General features: G+C 36.1%; 1 protein-coding gene across 1 annotated transcript in view; it reads left to right on the top strand.

The window, feature by feature from the left end:
- Positions 1–24078, top strand: part of ADGRV1 (adhesion G protein-coupled receptor V1) — a 637421-nt gene that overhangs the window by 179861 nt on the left and 433482 nt on the right. The window contains exons 49-58 of the mRNA XM_077139161.1: positions 1400–1664; positions 2441–2563; positions 9141–9363; positions 9672–9876; positions 12668–12814; positions 15079–15334; positions 16757–16959; positions 18046–18222; positions 18584–18766; positions 20749–20928. Of these exons, the coding sequence (XP_076995276.1) occupies positions 1400–1664; positions 2441–2563; positions 9141–9363; positions 9672–9876; positions 12668–12814; positions 15079–15334; positions 16757–16959; positions 18046–18222; positions 18584–18766; positions 20749–20928 (1962 nt within the window). The remainder of the gene's footprint in view (positions 1–1399; positions 1665–2440; positions 2564–9140; positions 9364–9671; positions 9877–12667; positions 12815–15078; positions 15335–16756; positions 16960–18045; positions 18223–18583; positions 18767–20748; positions 20929–24078) is intronic.

The following is a 24078-nucleotide window of genomic DNA, read 5'->3' as shown; positions in this document are numbered from 1 at the left end:
GCTGCCGCGGCTTGGGAAACTTGCCTCTCCGAGACTGTCAGCCGGCCCAGGAATGAGGGAGGGAGGAGCTCCGGCTGCCAGCTACCGCAGCTCGGGGGGTCGCGTGCCGCTCGGGGATCTCACCGCAGCAGAGTCTCGCAGTCAGTCTAGCCAGTCCAGACTGGGGTACGCTGTCTGTCTATTCCCTGCCGTGGCCCCGGGAGCTGTTCTGCACTGTTTCTGTTCACCTAGTAGTTGCTCTGGAGGAGGAACTAAGACGCGCATACCTTACTAAGCCGCCATCTTGGCCCCCTTGAGTAATATTTTTAAAATATTAATTGGCTCCTGGTATTCTTCAGTTTAAAACTATTCAGTTATTTCCAATTATACTCAGAATAAATTCTAAATGATTCAATATGGATTACAAGTGTGGTACCATATCAGCTGATTTATTCAGGACAGTACTGAATTATGCTTGTTGGCTTCTTTCATCCTCTAAAGTGATCTGGATTTTTTTTGGGTGATAAATTATATGGTCACCCTAAGGGTACGTCAGATATTACTTCTATAGTCTTCTCTCTCTTCGCTCTCTGAGCACTACCAACTTCCTGCTAATTACTTGGACCAGTGTTCATTCAGGATATGCAGAATTCTTTCTGCCTTTGAAATTTGGCCCATTTCATTCCTTTCAACGTGAATTCCAAAATACACTCATATTTCTCTATCACACATCCTAATTGTTATCTTCAACACTTATCTCAATTTATAGCTATACATTTATTCAGCCATTGGTCTGTTTGTTGTTTGTCTTTTCCTGATAATTAAAAGATCCTTAAGGAGAGAGACCATTACATTCATTGCTTATATAAGGTTCTCAAGTATTGAGTGAATAAATATAAATCTTTCTGAAATTTCTGGTTTGTATGAATAACCAAGTAGATTCTGAATTTTAAATACCTGAATATCCACCCTGAAACTTTTTATGCATTCCCCCCTTAGAGAGTAAAAAAGATTGGGTGTTTCTCTTTATGTTTTATTTCTTGATTAGTGGGTAATGATATTACAGTATTAGAAATTCTAAGTTGTTCATATTTAAATAAATTTTGAATCAATTTTCTCCTGTCTTTGGCCTTTATTTTGCCCTGTTCTCACTGATTTCTATCAGGATGTATATTTGAAATGGATTGATTTTCAAATAACATTTCTTTCACATATTCTGTGTGTATGCTTGTGCGCTCAAACACAGAAAAAGAGGAAGAGAGCAAGAGAGAGAGCCTTGGGTTTGATATTTTTCATTTATGAAATTATCCTCCTAACTATATAAAAAGGTCCATAAGCATAAAATCATGATGTTACTTCAATTCTCACATGTGCTAAATTCCTGGTGGTAAAAGGCTTTGTATTTGGCCATTTCCTACAGGTCTTCAGGTGGAATGGAGGAAGCTTCGTGTTGCATCAAAAACTCCCTCTTCGAGGTGTGCTGAGTATGACCTTGTTCACCAGAGGAGGCTCCGTGTTCTTAGCTGTTTCCCAGGCTCATACCAGGCTGAATTCCCTTTTATTCAGATGGTCTGGCAGTGAGTTCATTCACTCTCAAGAGGTGCCAGTCAGTGAGACAACCCAAGTTGAGGCTTTGACTTCAGGCGATGATGTTTACTTAATTTTTGCCAAAAATGTATTTCCAGGTGAGAAAATAGAGATATTGCAATATATAGTGATTGGCAAATGATCTACCACTTGTATAGTATGTGTCACATGCAAATGGTTTGGCGGTAATATTTTGACTAACCCATAAAATATTTCTTGATGGGTGACAAGATTGGTTGTCAGCTAGAAATGGGTTTAGGGGAAAAAATATATATAAATCTTTATTCATACAATCTTGTGGTGTTTTGAATCACCACTTTAAAGTTATATTAAAATGAAATTGGAGTTGGCGGGTAAAGGGGAAAGATCTATGAAGATTTTACACCTAGAGTGAAAATAGGTAACTTTTCATATAGGTATACTTGGGGTGCAGTGGATAATTTATGGTAGTAATAAATAGTGTTTAGCAATGTTTGGTAAGACTTATCAAATAATAATATTAAATGAAAGTAATATTTGTTTAAAAATATACTCTGAATACAAATATGCTTATTTCTGCTTAGTGGAACTTTATAGGTAAAATTTCAGTATTCCCAAAACTTAATGAAACATTTTATTGCTGTTCTTTCTTAAACTTGAGGTCATGTTTTGTGACTAGCCATGCATATACTTTACATGGCATATTGAAAAAGACTTTTGAAGTGCTTCCTACTAAGTTACATTTGTATTTTTTAAGTAAATGAATGCTGAAGAATTTTCTATTATATTTGTTTGCTTTAAATTAAGTTTGATGTTTACATGGTTTTACTGTGTAATTTTGTCATTTTTTTCTATAACGTTTACCTTCAGATTTGACTTTATTCCATTATTGCAGGCATTCAGAATTTAATCAATATTTTCATCTGGGAGACAGGACACACCTCTTTCAGATATTTTCAATCCCTAAATTTTACTACTGTTAACAAGGTCCATTCCTTCACACCAGCCTCAGGAATAGGTAAGAGCTTTTAAATTTTTAACCAACAGTGTGGGGAGATAGAATGATATTATTCTGATTGAATCAGATGTCAAGTCACATTGCCAGTCACCAGATATTTAATAGGAATGTAAAACTCAATAACTTTTAAAATAATAATCCTTCCAGAAATTCTTGACTTTCAAAGGTTAATGTACTTTTTAAATGAGCATTTTGCTTGAGAGTAATTAAAATGAATAAATATAGGAAAATAGAGGAATAGAGAAAAATACTGTATTTGTTTTGTCTGGAGGAAGATGAGTAACATTAAGTTTATATTTTTAAAAAATGAAAGTATTTATAAGTGATAGCACGTAATTTGCATTTAAAAGTTCAAAAGAAGAGTCAGAAAATGCTTGTGAGAGCTCTGCTGCCCTTGATCCTCCCAGACTTCTTCCCATTTGAAATCCTTTCTTGGTTCTCTGTACTTTTCTACACACATCAGAAGCATAAACAATATTTTAAATCACTTTGGTTTCAGGAACAAAGTCTGTTAGTGAGAGCCCAAGGGTTAATGGTTCTGGAAGCTGCAGGGTTAGTTCAAGGTTGATGAGGAAGCACTTGGATGGGCAAGCGTAGTAAGGAAAAGAAGGACCCGTCGGTGTGGGGAGCCCACCGGGCTGCTGTTCAGGTGGAAAGTGGACAGTGCAGTGAAGGTGCGTGACCTGGGGACGTGGTGTTCCCTGCCAAAGCACTGAAAGGAACCTGGAAGCCAGGCCTGCGTGGTTTAGCAGGAGTCCGAGTGAGCCGAAGTCATACGTTTAAATTGAGATACAAAACTGTTTCTGGTTTTATTTCCTTGCTTCTTTACAGTGTGAATGAAACAGCAAACATTTATTAATTGAATATTGTATTCAAGACGCTACTTTAAAGTTATAAAGAATTCTTTACCCTGGTTGGAGTAACAGGAAAAAAATAATGAGATGATAATTCAAGATGGAGTACCAATACTATTTGCTCTGTGAAAGGAAAATTTCAGAGAAGGGGAAGATAATTTTAAATTGGAGTGGTCAAGAGGCCTAGGAGGAAAGCTTGAGCTTTACCTTGACTGACTGGTATGATTTCGACTGATAGAGGATGGAAATATTTTGAGCTGGGGGCAAGGTGCTAGCCAAGGAGAAAGCAGTGTCATGGCCCCATGGGCGCAATTAGCGGAGTGGAGTAGTGGGACAGAGAATCTGATGAGGAATGAGTGGTGCTAAGTCTGGAGTCACAGAGAAGGACTGTGGTGATTTCCAAATATCCTGGTCTCAGGAACTTTTCACTCTGTTCAATATTTATTTGGGTGTATTATATCTAAAGATATTTATTATGTTAGAAATTAAAACTGAGACATTTAAAAGACATTTATTTAGTATTTCCTTTAAAAATAACAACAGTGAACATGAACTTAAATACTTTATGGCTTATGAAAAATAACTCTTTCTAAAACAAAAACCGTTGTGAGAAGAGTGGCACTGATTTTTATTTTTGCCAGTCTCTTGTCTGGTTTGATTGAAGATATCTGAATTCTCGTGTCTGCTTCTGCAATCAGTTAGTTGTTATGTTACCAATCATGGAGCCTCTATGTTACCAGGATGAGAGTGAAATAGACATGGAAGATATTAGTATTATTATGAAAATAGTTTTGACCTTGCAGGCCTCCTAAAGGAATCTCAAGGTCTCTCAGGGGTCTCTCACCACTCTGAGCACTACTGAGGCATTTCAAGGGCAAGTGATGATCAAATGCACATTTTAAAACTCTTCTTAACTTTGATGCATAGAATACACTGGGTGCAGTGCCCAGGCAAGATGTAAAGGAGGTCCCGATCTGGAGTGGCAGCAGTAGCAATGGAAAGGAAGTTTTGTATGCAAGAGAAGTGAGAAAAAATGAGTCAACAGGATTTCATGAATGTTTCAACATAGGGAGCAGAGGTTATCACACGTTGAAAATTGGGAGGAGAGTACTATCGAAATTATAAAAGGATGTGGGGAAATGACTTAAGTGGGAAATATGATGAGTTTTTTTGGTTATAGGTATCTTTGGTTGGAGATGATGTAAGCATTTGCAGATAGTTAAAGAATTTAAGTTAAAGTTAAAGATGTGGAACTAAAATCAGCAGAGAATCAGAACCAGAAGTTTAGCTTTTGGAGGCACTGATGTGTCCAGATAGTTGAATTCATGAAGATTAATAAAACTAAAAAGTAAATAATATTGAGAAGAGTGGAGGATTAGCCCAAATACAGGAATCTCTTCTTCAATTGTTTCTCTTAGGTACCCAGCCGCTGCTTTCTCTATCAGACATTGTACCATTCAGGTACTGTCACAGCTAAGTCCCCAATAATTGCTGACCAGGAACTGGAGGTTAATTTTCTCTCATCTTTTTTTTTCATATTTATTTATTTATTTTCTCTCATTTTTTTAAATAGTTTATCTCATTGTTGTTCATGTTGCCATATTTCCTACTCCTTCTCCCTCAACCTTACATCCATATCACATTCTCTGACCACTTCTCACCTGAACTATTATAATGTTTTCTGGCTTTCATGCAAGGTTCACTCCATGCTGGAGTCCTGCACCTGTCTAATGTGGGCTCAGCTTCTGAAATAACTTCTGGCAATGCTCTGACAAGCCATGAATTTGTGAGGTTATCCTATGATATTCTGCTCCATTGACATTCTTTTCATTCACTTAATGATTTCCTGAATAAATTATGTATCTTTTATTGTGTGTTTTGTTTAGTTTTTGTCTGCTTGACCTTTAATTTTGTGCTGTTTATACCCATTTTAGTTTCTCTTATACCACAAGTTTTCAAGTGACTAACTGAATCTACTTGAGTTGCTTGTTATTCTTTAAAATAGTTGCCTAATGAATGTTTTTAATGATGACAAGTGCTGTCTGAATGGGCCATTAATTGGGGTTATAGAATTCCCTTTAAAGTTTTTTTTTAAACATATAATAGGCACATGTTCCAAAAGAATTTCTGAAAAATTCTGCCAGAGGATTATTACAGGACCCATTGTGAGGTCTCTTTATTTCTTTTGTTTCTGTGACTTGAGGTTGTAGAAGTCTGAAAAGATTATAGGTAATTATTTAGAATGGCTTATTATAGATCTACTGAAGGCTGAAATTATGCATTAAATAATATTCAAGCACGTTCTTATTTTGAATGTGTCAAATGTGTTATTAAAGTATTAGATCGGAGCCGTGACTGTGATGATCGCATATTTATTCTGGTGAAGGACTTGACAGAGATTGTTGGGGGTGACTGAATTCTTAAAATGGAAGAGGCAAAATGATTATGAAAAAGACTACAAGGCCATATAAATTTATCTTTCCCTTCTCCCTCCACTCCTTTATTATTTAATAGATGTTTTTAACTGCCAATTATGTGTCAAGCATGATGCTAGACCCTGAGGGAAGCAAGGGTAGGCAAATCAGATATATTCATTCTCTGCTCCGAAGAAGTTTCATATGTAGCAAGGAAGAGAGGGACATTAAGTATAAAATCACACAAATAAGTTTCTAGTTGAAGGAATGGAATAAGGTACTCTCAAACACAGGATGTTGAAGACTTGACCTGGTTTAAGGAGGGCACAGGAAGCTTTAAAGGATCTTAAGGAAGGATCACTTAAATTGATCTGTAGGTTGAGTCATAGCTAATGAAGTAGAGTTGAGCATGGGACAGTCTCCAGATAAAGGGAAAGTATGTCCAAAAGGGTTAAGTGGTGAGCTTGAGCACGTGCTCTTAGGGGAAGACCTGGAAGAGGCTGTTGTGGCCCACACATAGGTAGAGGGAAGAGTGGCACAACTTCTAGCTGAAGATAAAATCAGCAGGTAGTCAAGATAGAGATTAAAGGATTATGTCTTGATCCTAAAGTAGTGATGTGCCTTCTATGAGTAGGTGATTAGAAGATGGAGAAAGAGAGAAACAGAGAGACGCTATGTGTGTGTGCATGCCATGTGTGTGCTTGTGTTTTATAAAGGGAACTCTGGCTGCTGCTGTGGAGAGAAAAGCTTACAGGCTGGTAAGAGAAGATGCCCTAAGACAAATTAGGAGGCTATTGTCATATTTCAGGCTAATTATGTTGGATAGTGAAGTTTAGAAAATGGTAGGTGATACAGGTGGAGAGTAACGGAAGTAGAGAATAGATTGATTCAGAAGATGTCTATCAGGTAAAATCAACAGGAGTTGATTATTGATTAGATATGGGGTAGGTGAGAGAGAGAATGTCAAGGATGAGCCCTAGTTTTTGCAATGAATGGATGGATGGTGGTTCCATAACTATCACAGTGGTCGCTAGGAGAGGCCCAGGCTTTTGTGGGGTGGGGGTGGAGGTGGGGGTGGATATAATGAGCTTGGTTGAGATATGTAAAATTTGAGATGCTTTTTGAATCATCCATTTGCAGATATGAAGAGATACTGGTTGGAGCTTGGAGGAGAGTCCAAGAATGCAGATAGAAATTGCAGATTCTTAAGTGCAGAGGGTCATTTTAATGCTGGCAGAAATGAAACTGTCTAGAAAGAGACCAGGTACTGTGAGAGAAGAGATCTAGAGCCATGTGGAATTCCACTTTTTTTTTTTTAGTTTATTTTTTATTTTTTACATGGGCAGGCACCGGGAAACGAACCTGGGTCCTCTGGCATGGCAGGCAAGCATTCTTGCCTGCTGAGCCACCGTGGCCCGCCCGGAATTCCACTTTTTAAAGGGCAGATAGAAGATCTGGGCAAAGGAGTCAGAAAATATGGAAATCTTTATCTAACATTTACTATGTTCCAAGACTTCTTCTAATCCTTTCTTTAACTCATTTGATCTAACTCTGTCTATTGCAGGAAAGACACTTACACCTTCCTCCCCACCTCCTCCCTCTTTCTACCCAACGCTCTCAGCTTCACCAAAGCTGTCTCCTTTGGAAACCATCTACCTTAAGCCCATCACTCCCTTCATCACTGTGTAGTCACCATAAGAAGCTCAGGACCCCTGGGGATAAAGAGGCTTTCATCCCCCTATGTATTATATATATGATGCCCAATTTTCACCTCCAGACTCCCTAAACCCTTCCATTTTGCCATGTGGAACAGATCCATTGTATCTCAATGGATCTTCCCTTCACCCCTTGCTCTGAAACTCAGTTCTCTCCCCAGGACATTATTTCCTATGAAGCCCTCTCTGTCTGTTCTATCTCCTCCTCATTCCTTCTTATATTCCATATCTCTAATGGTGGGAATTCTTGCTGTTAACACTTAGTCCTAGGACTTCTCTGTATCTGTACTCATTTGTTAAATTGATTTGCTTTATGATTAATTATCTTTAGCTTGCGATTTTGATTGAGTTTGTGAAATCAGTTAAACATGAGAGATGCCATGATCCGTCTTAGGAGTTTGCTGTTTATTGAGTGCCTCCAGTTTTATAAAGCTTTATGAAAAATATATGATCATTTAAAAACAAAAGTTAATTAATAGCAACACTTTTCTTGACAGTCTTTAGCTTTAATTGTATTTACTAAACAGCAATAGTATTTATATTAATTACTATAAACATGATCAGTAGTAATTGATATGTGAGAATAAGGATGTAGGGTTTTCTCCTATAAAATGTGGGCTAAACTTTTAAAGACACTCAGGGTTTCTGGTTTATGTGCTATTTTGATACCTAATTATTCTTATTTGATATCTTTAAGTTCCTCTGTGTTTCTGTAAGAACTGGAATTTATTACATATTTCTTTATGTTTTCTCATTTTGTCCAGAGTTTTAAGTCTGAAGATTGTTTAGTGGTATATGCAATGTAGCAAACCTCTGTTCTTCCTAACCTCTGTAGACACAAATATGTACTATTGCTTTGAAATATTAAAAACGTGGTTTCCTAGTGACACTTATAAGAGTATTGGCAGAGTATACTTCAAGAGTCATAAAATTGTTTATATTCCATGGTCTACTTCACCACCCTTAAGTAACTGTCAAGTGAAAACATTTAAAGAGAAGACAGTCTGTTTCTATAATTCATCTTAATATTGAAAAATTAAAAGAAAAACAACTGTAGACATCCAGTGTAGGGAAATTATTAATTATATTTTGTAGGTTAGTTCTATAGATTATTTTTTATGCATTAAAGTTGAAATTTCGATGTCAAAAAACAACATTTTTAATTAAGAATATTTTATAGTTTCACTTCATAGTAAGCAATTATAAATTCATATGATGATAATTAGAAGGGAAAATACAGAATGAAACGTTTGATTGAAGGTTTATGGGTATTTTTCAGTTTAAAAAATATCCTGCCATGCTATCCAATATATAAATATTTGACAAAAATACATTAGGGTTTTTATGAGCCAGTGATTTCTTTTCTGTTAAAAGGATTGTAGGTATATTATAATGATGGCATGACCATTCCACATCATTCAAAGATTATTTTATATACTCGATTGTTTTTGATATTGAAGTATATTGAGTTACCTCAGAAATCAAAATGCGACTATGGGAGTTGTAAGGGTTTTGCTTGTAATGCAAAATCACTTAGTAGGGAGTGTGAGGTGGCTATATTTAATTTCATTTTCTTTTTCTTTCCTTCCTGCAGGCCATATACTTTTTATTGGCCAACATGGGTCTGCTCTTTACTGCTGGAATTCCGAGCTGAATAAATTCTCTTTTGTTCTTGGAGCACCTTCTGCTTATGATGCAGCTTCTCTTACAGTGAAGTCTCTTAATTCAAGCAAGAATTTAATTGCTCTGACAGGAGCTTCCCACTCACACGTATATGAACTGGCCTACATCTCCAGCCAGTCTGACTTTATTCCTAGGTAGGCTCCACAGTAGATGGGAAATGCGTTTATGCTTGTCATGATTTTGTATGCCACTTGATTTCTAAATCTTTATTTAGTGACAAAGAAAAAAATACAAGGGCTACTGATAAGCCAGAAATTTGATTATTATCCATATTTCTAATGTCTACCAAATTAATCAGTATTATATGGACATTTTAGATTAAAATTTTTTTATGAAATGTGATTTTCCCAAACCTTAATATTAATCAATATAGTAAGAATTCATAAATAGTCTGCTATGATTTGTTGAAGTTGACTTAATTTATATATGCTTCTTATGCTAGTTCAGGTGAACTGATATTTGAACCTGGAGACAGAGAAGCTATTATAGCAGTAAATATCCTTGATGATATAGTTCCAGAAGAAGAAGAATCCTTCAAAGTACAGCTTAAAAATCCCAAGGGAGGAGCAGAGATTGGTAGTAATGGTTGTGTGACAATCACCATTCTGTCTAACGACGACGCCCACGGCGTTGTTGTGTTTGCTCAGGTAATTATACTGAAGATCTCACACTGAGAAGTCAGAATTATTTATTTATTGCATTTGTGTATTAGCTGTTATCAGGACTCAGTGAGTCATACTTTGACTATCTTAAGTCTCTCTGCAGTCCCTTTCCCCGCTTCTCATTCTTCTCAGCTTTCCAAGGTGAATGCTCATGTCATGTGAATTACAGCCTGACACTGCGAGACTAACTGGACCCTCTTGGTCAACTTGCCCTAATCATTTTCTGTACTGATTCCTTTTTATGTTATTGAATTCGAAATGGTACCAGTTGGTCTTGGCCAAGACTTGTACCAAACGAGGAGTTTGGTTTTGTTGCTAGCCCAATTACTAGAGGACACTTATGAAGCACATTCCACATCATATAGAGATGTATTATTTTCCTGTTATTCCTTTGTTATTTCTGTCTATTCAGAGAAAGAGATAGAGAGAGAGAGATGTTTGTATCTGTATTGTACATATGCAAATGCTTTTTCTTGAGGAAAGAGAACCATTCAGATCTTCCTGGGTCCACATCTCCCATCCCCAGACTTCATATGCTTTTACCAGTGAGCAAAAGAATAGCCATCCATATTGTATCATTTATTCCTATTTGCAAAGTGCATCATAATTTCTTAACTAGAGTTATAGCTATAGCAACATAATAATTATTGATGAGATATTTCACATTCTTTTTCATAGTTTGTCTTCAAACTCTAGTGTACATTTTATACTTAATGATTAGTCCTATTTCAGTGCTTCATAGCACATGTGTCCAGTGGCTGCCATATAGGATAGTTAGAATAGTGGAGTTCCCAGACAGAAGAACTGTGTGGAGGTGGGTTAGAAAGAAAGAAGAGGACCTCTGTTCCCACTTGATACTCACTGACATCTTTCCTCACCTCATTGAGCAGGTCTCTGCTCAAATAATCACCTTATCAAAAAGACCTTCCCTGCTTTAAAATAGCAAATCCTCCTCATCATTTTTCATTCTCTTATCCTGCCTTATTCTTCTGGTATGTTTAAGTTTTGGAAAAAAAGACACATAGAATAGAAAAACCAGGCGATTACAAGTTCCCTGAAGAAGGATGAGTGAGTGTGAAGCCGAGTATGAGACCTGGGATACTACTTTGCCACAGCTTTGTCCCTGCACTCAGACAAGTGCCCAGCACAGAGCTGGTGCCTGGCATTATACAAGGAGGGAAGAGAACACCCCCATGACCCGCTCAGGATCCCATACAAGTATGTAGGGTGGCACTGGGGCCCCTGGGGAAGGACCCATGTGCTCTGTGGCTCACGTTCATCTTCTCGCCTCAAGCTCTTGCTGTGGATGGAGAGCACGCTCTGTCTATCAGCTGTTTAAGCCCGTTAACCAGGCGTCTCTGTATGAAGCTTGTTCCAAAGTTGTTCTATAGACATGATATGATGATGGTTTAATCTTTGGCAATAGAGAGAATCCTGTGTTCATTCAGTCCCTTCAGTAGAATTCCTCAATTCAGGCCTCTTGAGCCTGGGAAACCTACTTCCAAGAAGACAGTTAATAGATATTGAAAGTTTCTTGAATATTTTCTGGATGCATTAAATCCTCATGCTACCAACCCCCGTTATGGGCGGCATAGAGTCACAGAGATACTTCTCTTTTGCAAGACATTGTCTTTTGTGAATAAATTATATGCATATTTTAGAATCAAGTCATTTTCTAAAAGGATGTTTGATTGCTTTGAGCAAGATTTTATTACTATATCACATCCGTAAAAATGTGTTAAAATACTGTGAAAAATAGCGTTATAAGATAGGATCTCTATTCAAATTAGCATTCAAAATAGAAGCTTTCATAAGCATTAAGAAATTAATGAGGGACTTTCTCTTCAGATCACCATACTAAAAAGACAAGATAAATCTTACTGGAAGGATTTCAAAGAAAATATACTCTTTGTTTTTGCCCTATTGCCTATGGAGAGACCCAGGGGTGTTGTATAAGATGGGATTCTTTGAAGTATTGATTTAAAGTAGGAAAACTACTTTAAATAGCTGGCAGGAGATTTATAAGTATCCGGTGAAGAATGTTTTAATCACGCAGAGATAGCAGTCAGTTTGGAAAAAGAGGAAGAGACTAGGAAACATAGGTGAGAACAAGAAGAAAGTAAGAAATTCTAACGTATGGGAAAGGTTGTTGTTGTTTTCTGTTTTGGCAAGAACAACAGTCTGAAAGGCCCAGAGCTAAGGATGGGACACCTTCAGTGGGAACAGCAGTAGAAGCCTTTCAGAGGGTATGGATTTAAGGATGAGACATTTGCAGTGTAGGAAGGAGCGTCCTGATTCTCACGAGCATTGTTAGATTTGGATGGGATTTGAAGACCATGTAGGAAAAACTCTTATTTTACAAACAGAAGCAAAGACCTGGAGGAACATCCAGAGGTTACACTGGGGTAGAACCTAGTTCTTCTGACACTATATGTGTCCTTTCCATAATAATATGCTTTTTACATGTTAAGTATGCTATTTTTTTAAAAAGCATATTTTTGCTGAGTATAAAAATAAGTTCATTGAAGAAAATTTGAAAAATATAGGAAAGTATTAAGACAAAATAAAAATTAGCGTTTGCTTTTTCTTTAACTCAGTCATTTGCTTATCTAAACATGCATGTTTAAAAATAAAATCCTATAAATGTAACTGTTGTTTTTCACTTAATGTATCATATTGTGTAGTCCTCTGAAGTTTGTGAATGAGTAATAATATTAAATAAAGTCTGCTTAGGTAATTTCAGATAACCCCATGTGTGTTTCTGTGCATTTTCCAGAATTCCTTGTATAAACAAGTAGAAGAAATGGAGCAAGACAGCCTAGTAACCTTGAATGTTGAGCGTTTAAGAGGATCATACGGTCATGTCACGGTAGCTTGGGAAGCTGATGGAAGTATTAATGATATATTTCCTTCCTCAGGAGTGGTATGTAATTTTCAAAAATTATGAGAGAATCACTTTTAAATAGTGGCTGCTGTTGCTGCATGGGACCAATGCCTGCCTTAGAGATGAAGTGTTTGAGTTTGACCATGTAAACACAGGCTTTCTACAGTGACTCTAATCACCGTAGAGAGGGGTACAATTTAAATTGAGTTTTATTGTGGTGATTAGTCCTCCTTTTTTTCTATAATGCCAAAATTATCTGTAATAAAAGTCATCTTTTTGGGCAATGCAGTGGTGGCTCAGTGGCAGAATTCTCACCTGCCATGCCAGAGACGCAGAATCAATTCCCAGAGCCTGTCCATGCCAAAAAAAAAGTCATCCCTTTTGAGGTTTAATACATTGGTTGGCCAAATTGTGGGGATATTGCATGGTCAGGAAAGATAAAACCTATCAAATTGGAGATAGAAATGTGGTGATCAAGATTTGGGTTAAAAAAAGAAGCAGTAAATAGGCAATAATTCTGTATAATATAGCCAGACTTATGAAAAAAGTAGGTCACAGTTGAGGAGTGGTGAAACTTGTTTCCTTTACACAAACTCTGACATGTAGGGTTGTGGACAGAAGGTTTATTGGAAGGTGAGAATATGCAGAGGGAGAAGCTGGTCCCCAGGCCAGTGCACTGAGGTCGACCCTCTGGGGAATTTCTGAAACCGAGGTGGTCCTTCGGAGGTCTGCGGACTTAGAGCGAGGGAGCTGGGCCCTCATACTCCTTATTAACCATCCTTGACCTCAGGCCGCACTCTGGGTGGAGCATAATCCTGGTGAGGCGGTTCACTGCCACTGAATGTGATTTTTAATGAGCAACAGAGAAACATTTATTCCAGAAGGTGAAAGTGGGTACATCAACCCCGAGAAGGGGTCTGGGCAGAGGATCATGATATCCACGTGGAAAGGTTGTATAAAATTGGAATTCATGCTCAACAATGGAGTCAGAATAAGGCAAAGAAGTAAATGACTCGCAAAAAGGAGGGTTTGGGGAGTATTTAGTACCTGGTTGGAAGATGGATTTTCTCTGTGGCTTGCATTGAGATTAATCTGTGCATCTTATCTGAGTGATTCCCTGAAGAGTTCGTGTAACAGACCTCTCATAGAATTGCCTCAGATAAAGACAGGTTCTCTGTATTCTGAATTATTATATTTTTCCCAAAAATTTAAGATCTCAATATAAACATAATCAGAATTGTTTCTAATTTGAGTGCATAATAGTATCATCAGTATAGACTATTGGGAGAATAAATTATTTTATTCAGGGATTAATAAGCTTTTTCTGTAGAAGGCTAGATAGTAGATATGTTAGGCTCTATGATCCATAAGTTCTCTTTCACACATACTCGACTCTGCCTTTGTAGTCTTACAGTGGCCATTTGTAATCCAATGAGCTTGGCTTGTTTCTGTAAAATTTCATTTATGAAAATGAGCAACTTGCTGGATTTGGCATAGTTTGCTGATCCCAGATTTTATTAACAAAGCTCTTGAGTTCTGCTCCTCAAGTGCCTTCTCTAGGTGGGAGGGTGAGGATCAGCACTGGAGGCATCAGTTTGCAGTGATAGTTTGGGTAACTGTAAATAGTTTGTACCTGTATTTTTGGAGAATTGGGTATGAGGTTGGGAACTGTGGGAAATGACATTCAAGAAGCACACAGAAGTCCTGTCAGAAAAAGCCTGAGATGCTGTTTAGACAATTTGGATTTGACATTGAAAACACATGGAAACATTTTAAACCAGAGCAGAGAGATGCTCTCTCCAATTTGTATCTCTTTCTTATATTTCTCTATATATTTATATTGGTTGATTTATTGTTGAACGATACAGCTATTCAGTTTGTCCAAAGGATATAGCAATGCTGCCGAAAGCTTTGCAGAGAAAAATGTTTAAGCTAGCATGCCACCTTCTTTGACTTTTATAGCTCTTTATATGTGAATTTGGACTTTGAGATTCCCAGAGACAGACTATGTACTCAATATTAAAATGGAATATAGGCTTCAGGATATGACAATTTGGCTCCATAATCTATTAACTTAAGTTTCAGAAATGGTTTAATTTTCTCTCTCTCTCTCTTTTTTTTTTTAACAACTTTCCACTTCCAGTATGAAAAACATTTCATTCACTTGTAAAGTCATAGTATGCTTCTTGAATATCTCTTGTTTTTAAAGTTGTGGCCATTATTTTAAAAATTAAACTTTTGATATTCTTACTATTCAGTGATAATTGCCAATTAAATTAAAATTTCCTTCTTTAACATTTTAGATTTCATTTTCTGAAGGCCAGGCACTGTCTACCATCACTCTGACGGTTCTGGCTGACGATGAACCAGAGTTGTCAGAGGTGGTGATTGTAACACTCGCACGAATTACCACAGAAGGGGTTAAGGACCCATCAAAAGGTGCTGCTATAGATCAGAAAAGGAAAACATCTGTGATAACTACTCTACCTAATGATTCACCCTACGGCTTGGTGGGCTGGCATGCTGGGTCTCTCTTCAATAGAGTAGCAGAACCCGAAGGTAATTCCTATTAAATATTTCCCAGATTCTATTAAGTTTTATTGGATACTTTAATTCTAATACCTGCAAAGAATAAAGAGTTTCTTTTCATGTGACTTTTTCATCTTGACAGGTCATGCACAATCCCTTTTACTTTTTGTTTATCTTTGTTACATTTTAAATCACATAATCACTTAACAGCAATGCTATAGGAAAGACTTTTTGAGACAGAACTGTCATAACTGAAATACTAAAATTTTGGTAGGCTATTGCAGTAGAGGTGATTGCTTTTTATTCTCCTTTCTCTTTTTCATCCTCCTTTATCTGATCTCTTTCCTCACTTGGATTTCCTCTCTATAATAGATTTTCAATGGTTACAGGGAAGTATGGGCAACATAGTGAAATGCACATGGTATTCAAAGTATTTACTGTTTAACCTGAAGCTTGAATTTGAATAGTTTTTCCTGTGATGTGTACAGTGGTCAGTCCCTATTTCCTTTAGGCTAGTGCTAGAATCTTCACTAGAATATTCATATAAACTATAGAATAAATAGCCCATATTGTATAAAGGTCATTTGACTTATTTGAACAACAGATTATATATAATATGTGTTTATTAGAATACATTATGCGAAAGTTCTAAAATTTTGGATAATAACATGGATTTTCTGCTTCAGAAGACCATTCATTTAAATAGTTGATGGAGAAAATGACATGTAATTATGCATAGGAGGCTTTATCTACCCATATAGATGGGAATAGAGACAGTGCATTTATAGTAAAATGATCTGTTCATGTATTCATTCAACAGGCATTTTGGGAGCACCTAGTAAGTGCTGGCACTTGTGCTGGGTGCTCTGGAAACAAAGACTTGGTCTTTGGTTATAGGACCTCACAGAACAGTAGGGGGAGATTAAAAGGCACATGTAGCTTTTCATATTATATGGCAAATAAAATTTAAAATCTAACAAATGGAATAAAAAATAAGTGCTGTGATATAATTTATGATAGCTCACTAGAGGAACAAAATCGCTTTTCTAATGATTAAATATAAACGATGGCTTTGCATGTTTAATTTTCCAGTTTTGAAGAAGCTTCTGAGCATTTGTAATCAGCACCTCTGCTGAACCTGCATATATTCCCTTTCATTAGATTTTCTGTAATTTCTGTTAAAGTGTATGACATGCAACAGTGGAAGTTACGTTAAAGAGCCAGAAATAAGGGATTGGAACTGGGATATAATGCTAGGAGGTGAAGATGATTCTCATCATAACTTAGGGACTAGGGAGACAAGGCATAAACTATTCCTTGAGAGTAATAAATTGTCTTACCACCCTTTCTGTAATTGTCTCAAAGGAATAGTCAGGACATTTCTCCTTAAACTCAATACAGCAATGACAGCAAATAGCGAAGCTTATTTGCTTAGTCATGTTTCTTTTCCAGAGAATGTCACCCTCCTTCAATTGCAAATTGTTCGAGATAAAGGACTATTTGGGGATATTGCCATTCACTTGATGGCTCAACCCAGCTTCTTACTGCACATCAGTAATCAAGCTACTGAAAGTGAAGACTATGTACTACAAGAAACAACAATAATAATGAAAGAAAACATGAAAGAAACATTCGCCAAGATTGCCATTTTGCCGGTAAGTCTAGGCTGTAGTGAATATGTTGTAAAATAAAGGTAAACAGACTTAAAGGTAAAAATTTGATTTGATGCTCTTAAAGGAAAATAAAATCTTAAACAAAGATGCTCTCAAACAAAAATAAAAATATGTCCTTTAATTTTCCACCCCCAAATTAAATATTTAATATCTGGCTCTAAAATATGCAAGTGTATCAAATATTAATATTTATTTTTTGAGACTGAAATATTGATGAATAAACTTTGAAGCATGCGAATTTGGGTTGGGTATATGTCTGATTGGATCCACTAGTATTTTGACTGATTATCTGTTTTAAATTAACAACCAAATGAATGAAATACCCCAACACAATCTGGAAATATTCACTATTCATTTGATAGGTGAGGATTTTCATTTATGCTAAGATTGATTGAGTTGAGATTTGTCTTTTGATAGTTTGTGTATGTGTGTGTGTTTGTGTGTGTGTGTAGAGAAAGGGGGGATGGGGAAAGGGAGAATATGAATGAATGGCTATACCTGTAATGATGTACAAGAAACCGAAGGTGGTAAAGATGGTAGCTTCTGAGGAGGACAACCTAAGAAAAGTGTGAGGAATGGAGCAGAAAGGATGCTTCCCTTCATTTTATCATACATTCCTTTTATCTTTTGAAATTGTTTATTACCTATTCAAAAATAAATAAAAACAAAAAATTAAAAAATAGGCTTAACATCTAGGTTCGCAAATCTAGAGCTTTCACTTTTAAAATATTTGTAGCATTTACCAGTTTGTCTTAAATTTCTTTTGGAATATTATATATGTGAAACTTATACAATAGAATATGACCAAAATTGTGGGATAGTTTTTAAATATATGTAACTTGATAAGAGTATCAGGATTCCACTAAGGCATCACCAGTAAACTTGAATATCCTATAAGGTTCTGAAGTTGTCAGTGGAAATATATTAAAATATAACGTAATATTTTTTTGTGTGACAGCACTGCCTGTTCCTGAAGGCAGTTATTCCTTACTGAAAAAAAATCAGATTTCTAATGCAAATTTATATCTCTTGAAAACTAAAACACCTTTCCCCTGCCTCCCCCCATAGGATGATGCTCCTGAGTTGGAGGAAAGATTTATTGTCAATATCACCGAGGTACATCTGGTAAACTCTGACTTCTCTGCAGAACAGCCAAGTGTGCAGAGGCCTGGGATGGAAATAGCTGAGATAATGATAGAAGAAAATGATGATCCCAATGGAATTTTTAAGTTCCATGTGACCAGAGTGAGATGAACTTTTATATATTTATAGTTATGTAGAGGCTTGTCCCTGCTGATTAGCTGGTGTTTTATAGTATCATTCTTTTTCTACAAAATAATGAGCTCTTCTTGTATGTATTTATAAATAGAAAAGTAACCAGATTTGTGTTATAGATGAATTCTTAGTTTTCTTTTAGTTAAACCAAGGGATTAAACAAGTTTATTTTTATTAAATTTGAATTATAAGAGTTTTGAAGACCTGTTGTGCATATTTATATCACTTTGAATGGTGAGGTATAAGAAATATGAGTAGTGTAAAAGTAATGAAGTTAGAAAGTGATCACTTAACAATAGTTGCTGCTTTTGTCTTGCTTTTCAACATAAAGGACATTGATGGAGTTGTTAGTGCCTATGAGATGCCTCCACCCTTGAATGCTCTACGAGTTCCTGTGGTCCGGCTGGCTGGAAGCTTTGGGGTGGCGAATGTTCATTGGAAAGCAACCCCACTCAGTGCTGGCCTGGAGGACTTCACGCCATCTCATGGGATTCTTGAATTTGCAGATGGACAAGTATGCTAGTCATGAAAACCTAAGCATTTGATGACTGACTTGAAATATTTCATCAGCATCTATCAATGAATGTGCATTAGTGATTGCTAAATCACTTGAAATACTCCAAACAGAAACATTATTAGTTAAAGTTCATTAATGAGCATTGAAAGAGAATATTAAAAGACAAAATCTCTGCCTTTTCTAAACTTCCCCACTTGGTTTTATTTAAAATGGACATTAGAGAAAGGAACGATAATTGACTTAGAGATACCTAAACATGTAGAAACTACCTGATGAGCTAGACTGTTCCTGTGAATTTTACCTAAAATTTTTATTCTATTTATTTTGTAATGCTCATAAATACAGATATTTTAAATTTAGAATCTGGTAAAAGTATGCACATTTATTATTCAGTACCCCAAACTTCCTTTATGATTAAGAAAAGATTCAAATAATAGAAAATGCAAAATATTCTTAAAGAATTTTATATAATTAAAATGGAAAAATTGAAAACATGACATTCTAGATTTGGGCCAACCAATCTTTAAAATGATAAAATATTCCCCAAGAATTTTAAGTTTTGCAAACTGGGCATTTTGCAATGTATAAGAATAAGTTGTTTTCATAATTTTTTATATTGAACGAGAAAAAGCATGTGAAAAAAGCAAAAATATGTCAGTAATTTGAAATGGCAGTATCTACCTATGGTTAGTCTGATTTTGCTTTGCCAGATTTGCACAGTGTGCTTCAATTTATTAGACTACTGGGATAACAGTAAATACTGTTCATAAATAACTATACCAATCTAGATTTTCTTATACATAAGGATCTATTATTGCTAATATTTTTGAAACCATGAGTGTTTTAACAAATTTAGAACTTTGAAGCATTGCCTCATGAAATGAGGGAGAATGCACGTTAATGAGATTTTTTTGTTAAAAACAAAAGCTGAGTTTTCATAGGAGTAGCCTCCTAAGTTCAATTATATTATCAGCATTTTATTCCAGGTATGAAGTTGAGGTCCTTTCATTTACCAACATCATTAGGATCATCACCCTTTGTAAAGTTCAGTTCCTATACAAAAGGTATTCTGAATTTTATAGGACAGATTTGAATTGCTCCCATTTTAGCATTTGATTTTGTTCAGGTTTCTGCCATTCTGAGTGTGGCATCCAGATTTCTCACTTTTGCCCCCTTGTTAACTTAAAGTCAGGTAGATTTAGGTAGAAGAACGTAATTTTTTGGTAAAAGTTTGTGTCAAAATACCTAAATTTTCTTCTGGGATACAGAAAATATTTGAAATATAGAGATTCAGCTAGGATATTTTTATGACCAATAGTGAAATCATAAGCCGGACAAAGTTTTATTTATCTATAAGTTATAAAATATTTAGCAAAAGCTGTATTAACTTAAACTAAGTTCTGATCATAAACATGTAAGAACAACAAATGAGTTTTCTCTCTCCCTCTCATTTTCTCTACATTTTTTGAAACTGATACAATTCTTTTTTAATTGAAGTACATGATGGTAATTTTTTGGTGCCATTTTATATCCATGTGATATTAATACCAAGCGTGTTAACATTTCTGCCTATACAATGTTAGAACACTGCCTAGCATTTTAAGAATTTTTGTACAAGGATGAGTCATTTTTTATGCATTATGAATAATACTGTATTTTATTTTATTACGGTTTCCTTTCTCATGAAAATAATAGACTTTATAAATTTCTGACTTTGAAGTGCTATAGAATATATATGACCTTAAAATATTATGGTGAACATAGCAGACCAAAAAAAATCTGCTTTGCTCTTTGGTATGATGTTTCTAAATTTCAACTAAAAAAAGCTTTATATGTTAAAAAATTATGACAGTTATTTCTTTCCTTCTTTCCTTTCTTCCTTCCCTCTCTCCTTCCTTCCCCACTCTCTTCTTTGCTCTCTCCCTTCTGCCTTTCCTCCCTTTCTTGCTTCTTTCCTTCCTTCTTTTGTTCTTTCATAGGTTACTGCAGTGATGGAACTCAGCATAATCGATGATGCTGAATTTGAACTCAGGGAGACATTCAATATTTCCTTAATCAACGCGACTGGAGGTGGCAGACTTGGCAAAGATGTTGTGGTAACTGTGGCTATTCCACAAAACGATTCTCCATTTGGAGTATTCGGATTTGAAGAAACGACTGTAAGTTAAATATATAAGGGGCACGTTCCCAAAAGCTAATTTTGCAAAGTTTTTAGTAGAAAAGTGTCTTTCAATTCTGTTTAAATTTTTTTTTTAACATGGGCAGGCAGCAGGAATCGAACCCGGGTCCTCTAGCATGGCAGACAAACATTCTTGCCTGCTGAGCCACCGTGGCCGGCCCTCAATTCTGTTTTGAAACTCTTCATTACCCTTCATTTATGCTTCTTTTCTGGAGTGTATTTTGAGTTGATTAGTGAATTAGGGCCAAGTTTACTCCTCTTCTAAGCTATACCCACACCTAATAGTAATGAGAGCTCTTGCAATTACAAAGGGGAACAAATTCCTATTTATTGAGTCTAGTGGACCAAGATTTAAAAGGTAAAGTGTTTCTCGCTTGTTTGTTTGCCCATACCTTCTATTCTTTGCCTGCCCAACTTCCAGACTACCATCTACTTGCCAAGCAGAATTCTTTCATGAACTGGGTGTTTTACCCCAGGATGGGTTTAGCTGGAGAGGGATTTATATTACTCACCTTTGTTGTACTGTATCTTATAATGATTAAAACACTGCAGTCACTCCAGGTCATGTGTTTCTTTATATTTCTTCTCCCTCTTTGATTTACTTCTTATAGGCTGTCTATGTCTAAGACCTGCTGGAGGGAGACCAGTTATTATTGTTTCAACCACTGAAGTAGAAAGAAAATTTAACCAGTTATTGGAGTTAAATCTTCAGGTTTAGTGATTGGTAATAAATCATTTCTATGTCTTAGAAATAAAATACAGCATCATAAACTATATCATAATTTTTGTTATGTGATGATTATATCCTATTTATTTTGACTTTCCCTTTCAAAGTAAACTCCAAGATGAAATAGGCATAAAAATATTTAAATAATTTCCTACGTACTCAGCAATTTTTTTGGGGGGGTGATGTGCATGGTCTGAGAATCAAACCTAGGTCTCCCACGTGGAAGGCAGGCAGTCTAACCACTGAACTACCAGTGCACCACCCAGCAACTTTTATGACAGTGTTTTGCTCTTAACTTCTGGCCTTGGTCTTTAGACTGGCTGTTGGACAATGTGTTTATAAGCTTCTCTTCTCACTGTTAGGGAAATTGAAGAGCTTCCTACATTACTATTCAAATATAATTTTTGTTTATTCATTTTAACTTAACTGCTGTTGTTATGTTTGTGTGTTCTAAATCTAGATTAAGCACTCTTGTTCTGGTTTCCCATTTGTTTTACAGCATAAACATGATTTAGATTACTTAATTTCTGTGTTACTATTCCTCATCAGAACCAATGTTATCAGGGGTAAATTTAACATAGGTAAAACACTTATAACTGAGCTTTATTCTCGATGGGTATCAATTGCTATTTTTTTTTTTTAACATGAGTAGGCACCAGGAATTGAACCCAGGTCTTTGGCATGGCAGGTGAGATCTTTGCCACTGAACCACCATCACACCACCCTCAAATGCTGTTTTTATTGTTGATAGTATTAATAGTTTGTTGCTCAACTCTTTGTGACTGCCTTCCTCATAACATATCTTTTTCTTATTGCAAAATTCTCTTCATAACCTGAAGTTTATTTTGATATTCTGTGTTGTACACACAATGAACATTCTGTTGACATTATTTGGTGACCCTGAGATTAAATACAAACCTGAAAACATTGAGAAAATGTTGTTAATATAAATCTGTCGAAATAGACAAACCTACTCATGAGGGCAATGTAGAGAATGGTTGGATAGGACATGAAAATCTATGTTTGAAACCTAAATTAAAATATACATGGAAACAAATATGATATATATACAGATTAGTATGTTCAAAACTAATCTTTTCTTTTGTTTCTTTCTTATAAAATTTATCTGGTCTCAGAGGAGGTGGTGTGAACAGCATGAGGCATGGAGTCATAAACCTGTTAGAACCCAGGCTCTTCTTCTCTCTCCATATATGTATATATATATCTGGTCTAGATAGCAGAGATACTTCTTAGAGTTTCTGTGATGCTTTAAGAAGATAAAGTATATGACAAAATTGGCACACAGCAGCTATGAACTCAATAAATATTAGTTGTCTCCAAATCTCTGCAAAATTTTAGGGAAAGAGATCAAAACATTATTGCATTGCATATTTGTTCAACTTCTGTCTATCTTGAAAATAGAAAGCATTGTGTTATATTTTGTGTTTACATAGGAGGTTGTCAATATAGGTTCAATTTGGACTGTGCTTCACAGAATCAATAAATATAATTCAATTGAAACAGGGTCTTGGGTGAAAAAGGAACAGAACATGTAAATTGACACATTGAATCTTCTCTCTTCATGTCAGGTTAATACAACCTCTTTGGAATTTGTACTTGTTAAAGGTAGCAAACTGTAGATAATTTAGAGGCCAGTTTAGGCAGGAAACCTAAAATCTATAGCAAAGAACCCCTAATTGTCAGTTCCTTAACACAGCAAAAATTTATTTCTTCCTCATGCAAGGCTCTTGTCTTAGTTTGCTAGAGCTGTTATCACCAATACCACATGTTGGTTTGGTTTAAACGTTGGCAACTTACTGGCTTGTGGTTTTGAGACTAAAAGAAGTCTTAAATCTAGATATTGGCAGGGCTTGCTTTTTTCTCTGAAGGCAGCAGCATTCTGGGGCTGACTATAGGCATTAGGTGGGGCTCTTTGACTTTTCTATCACATGATGATGCCCTCTCATTTCTCTCTGCACTACTGGTTTACACTGACTTCCCACTTCCCCCTGTGGTCTTTTCTCAATGAAGTTTCCTGTAATGTGGGTTAAGGCCAACCCTCATTCACTTGGCTCACACCTTAACTAAGAATTACATCATCAAGAGGTCCTGTTTACAGTGGGTTCACACCATAGGAATGTGACTAAAAATTAAGAAAGTGTCTAAATTGGGATACCACAGATCTTATGCCAGTGTTCCTGGTTGGAAACCTTTCTTGGGCATCTCTTCTGTAAGTGGCAACTCAGGGGCCCATCCCCTTCCCTGTTGTGGCACTGTCCTCCTCTAGGCCTTCTAGGTCCTTGGAGTGCACTCATTCAGCAAGAAGATGGGGAAAGACGGAGTGTGTAAAACTGTGCATGGAGTTTACTGCCAACATGTTAGTGGCAGACATCACTTCTGCCA

Source organism: Tamandua tetradactyla, chromosome 21, assembly GCF_023851605.1.
Source record: "Tamandua tetradactyla isolate mTamTet1 chromosome 21, mTamTet1.pri, whole genome shotgun sequence".
NCBI classification, from domain to species: Eukaryota; Metazoa; Chordata; class Mammalia; order Pilosa; family Myrmecophagidae; genus Tamandua; species Tamandua tetradactyla.
This window is presented reverse-complemented; position numbering and strand designations above follow the sequence as displayed.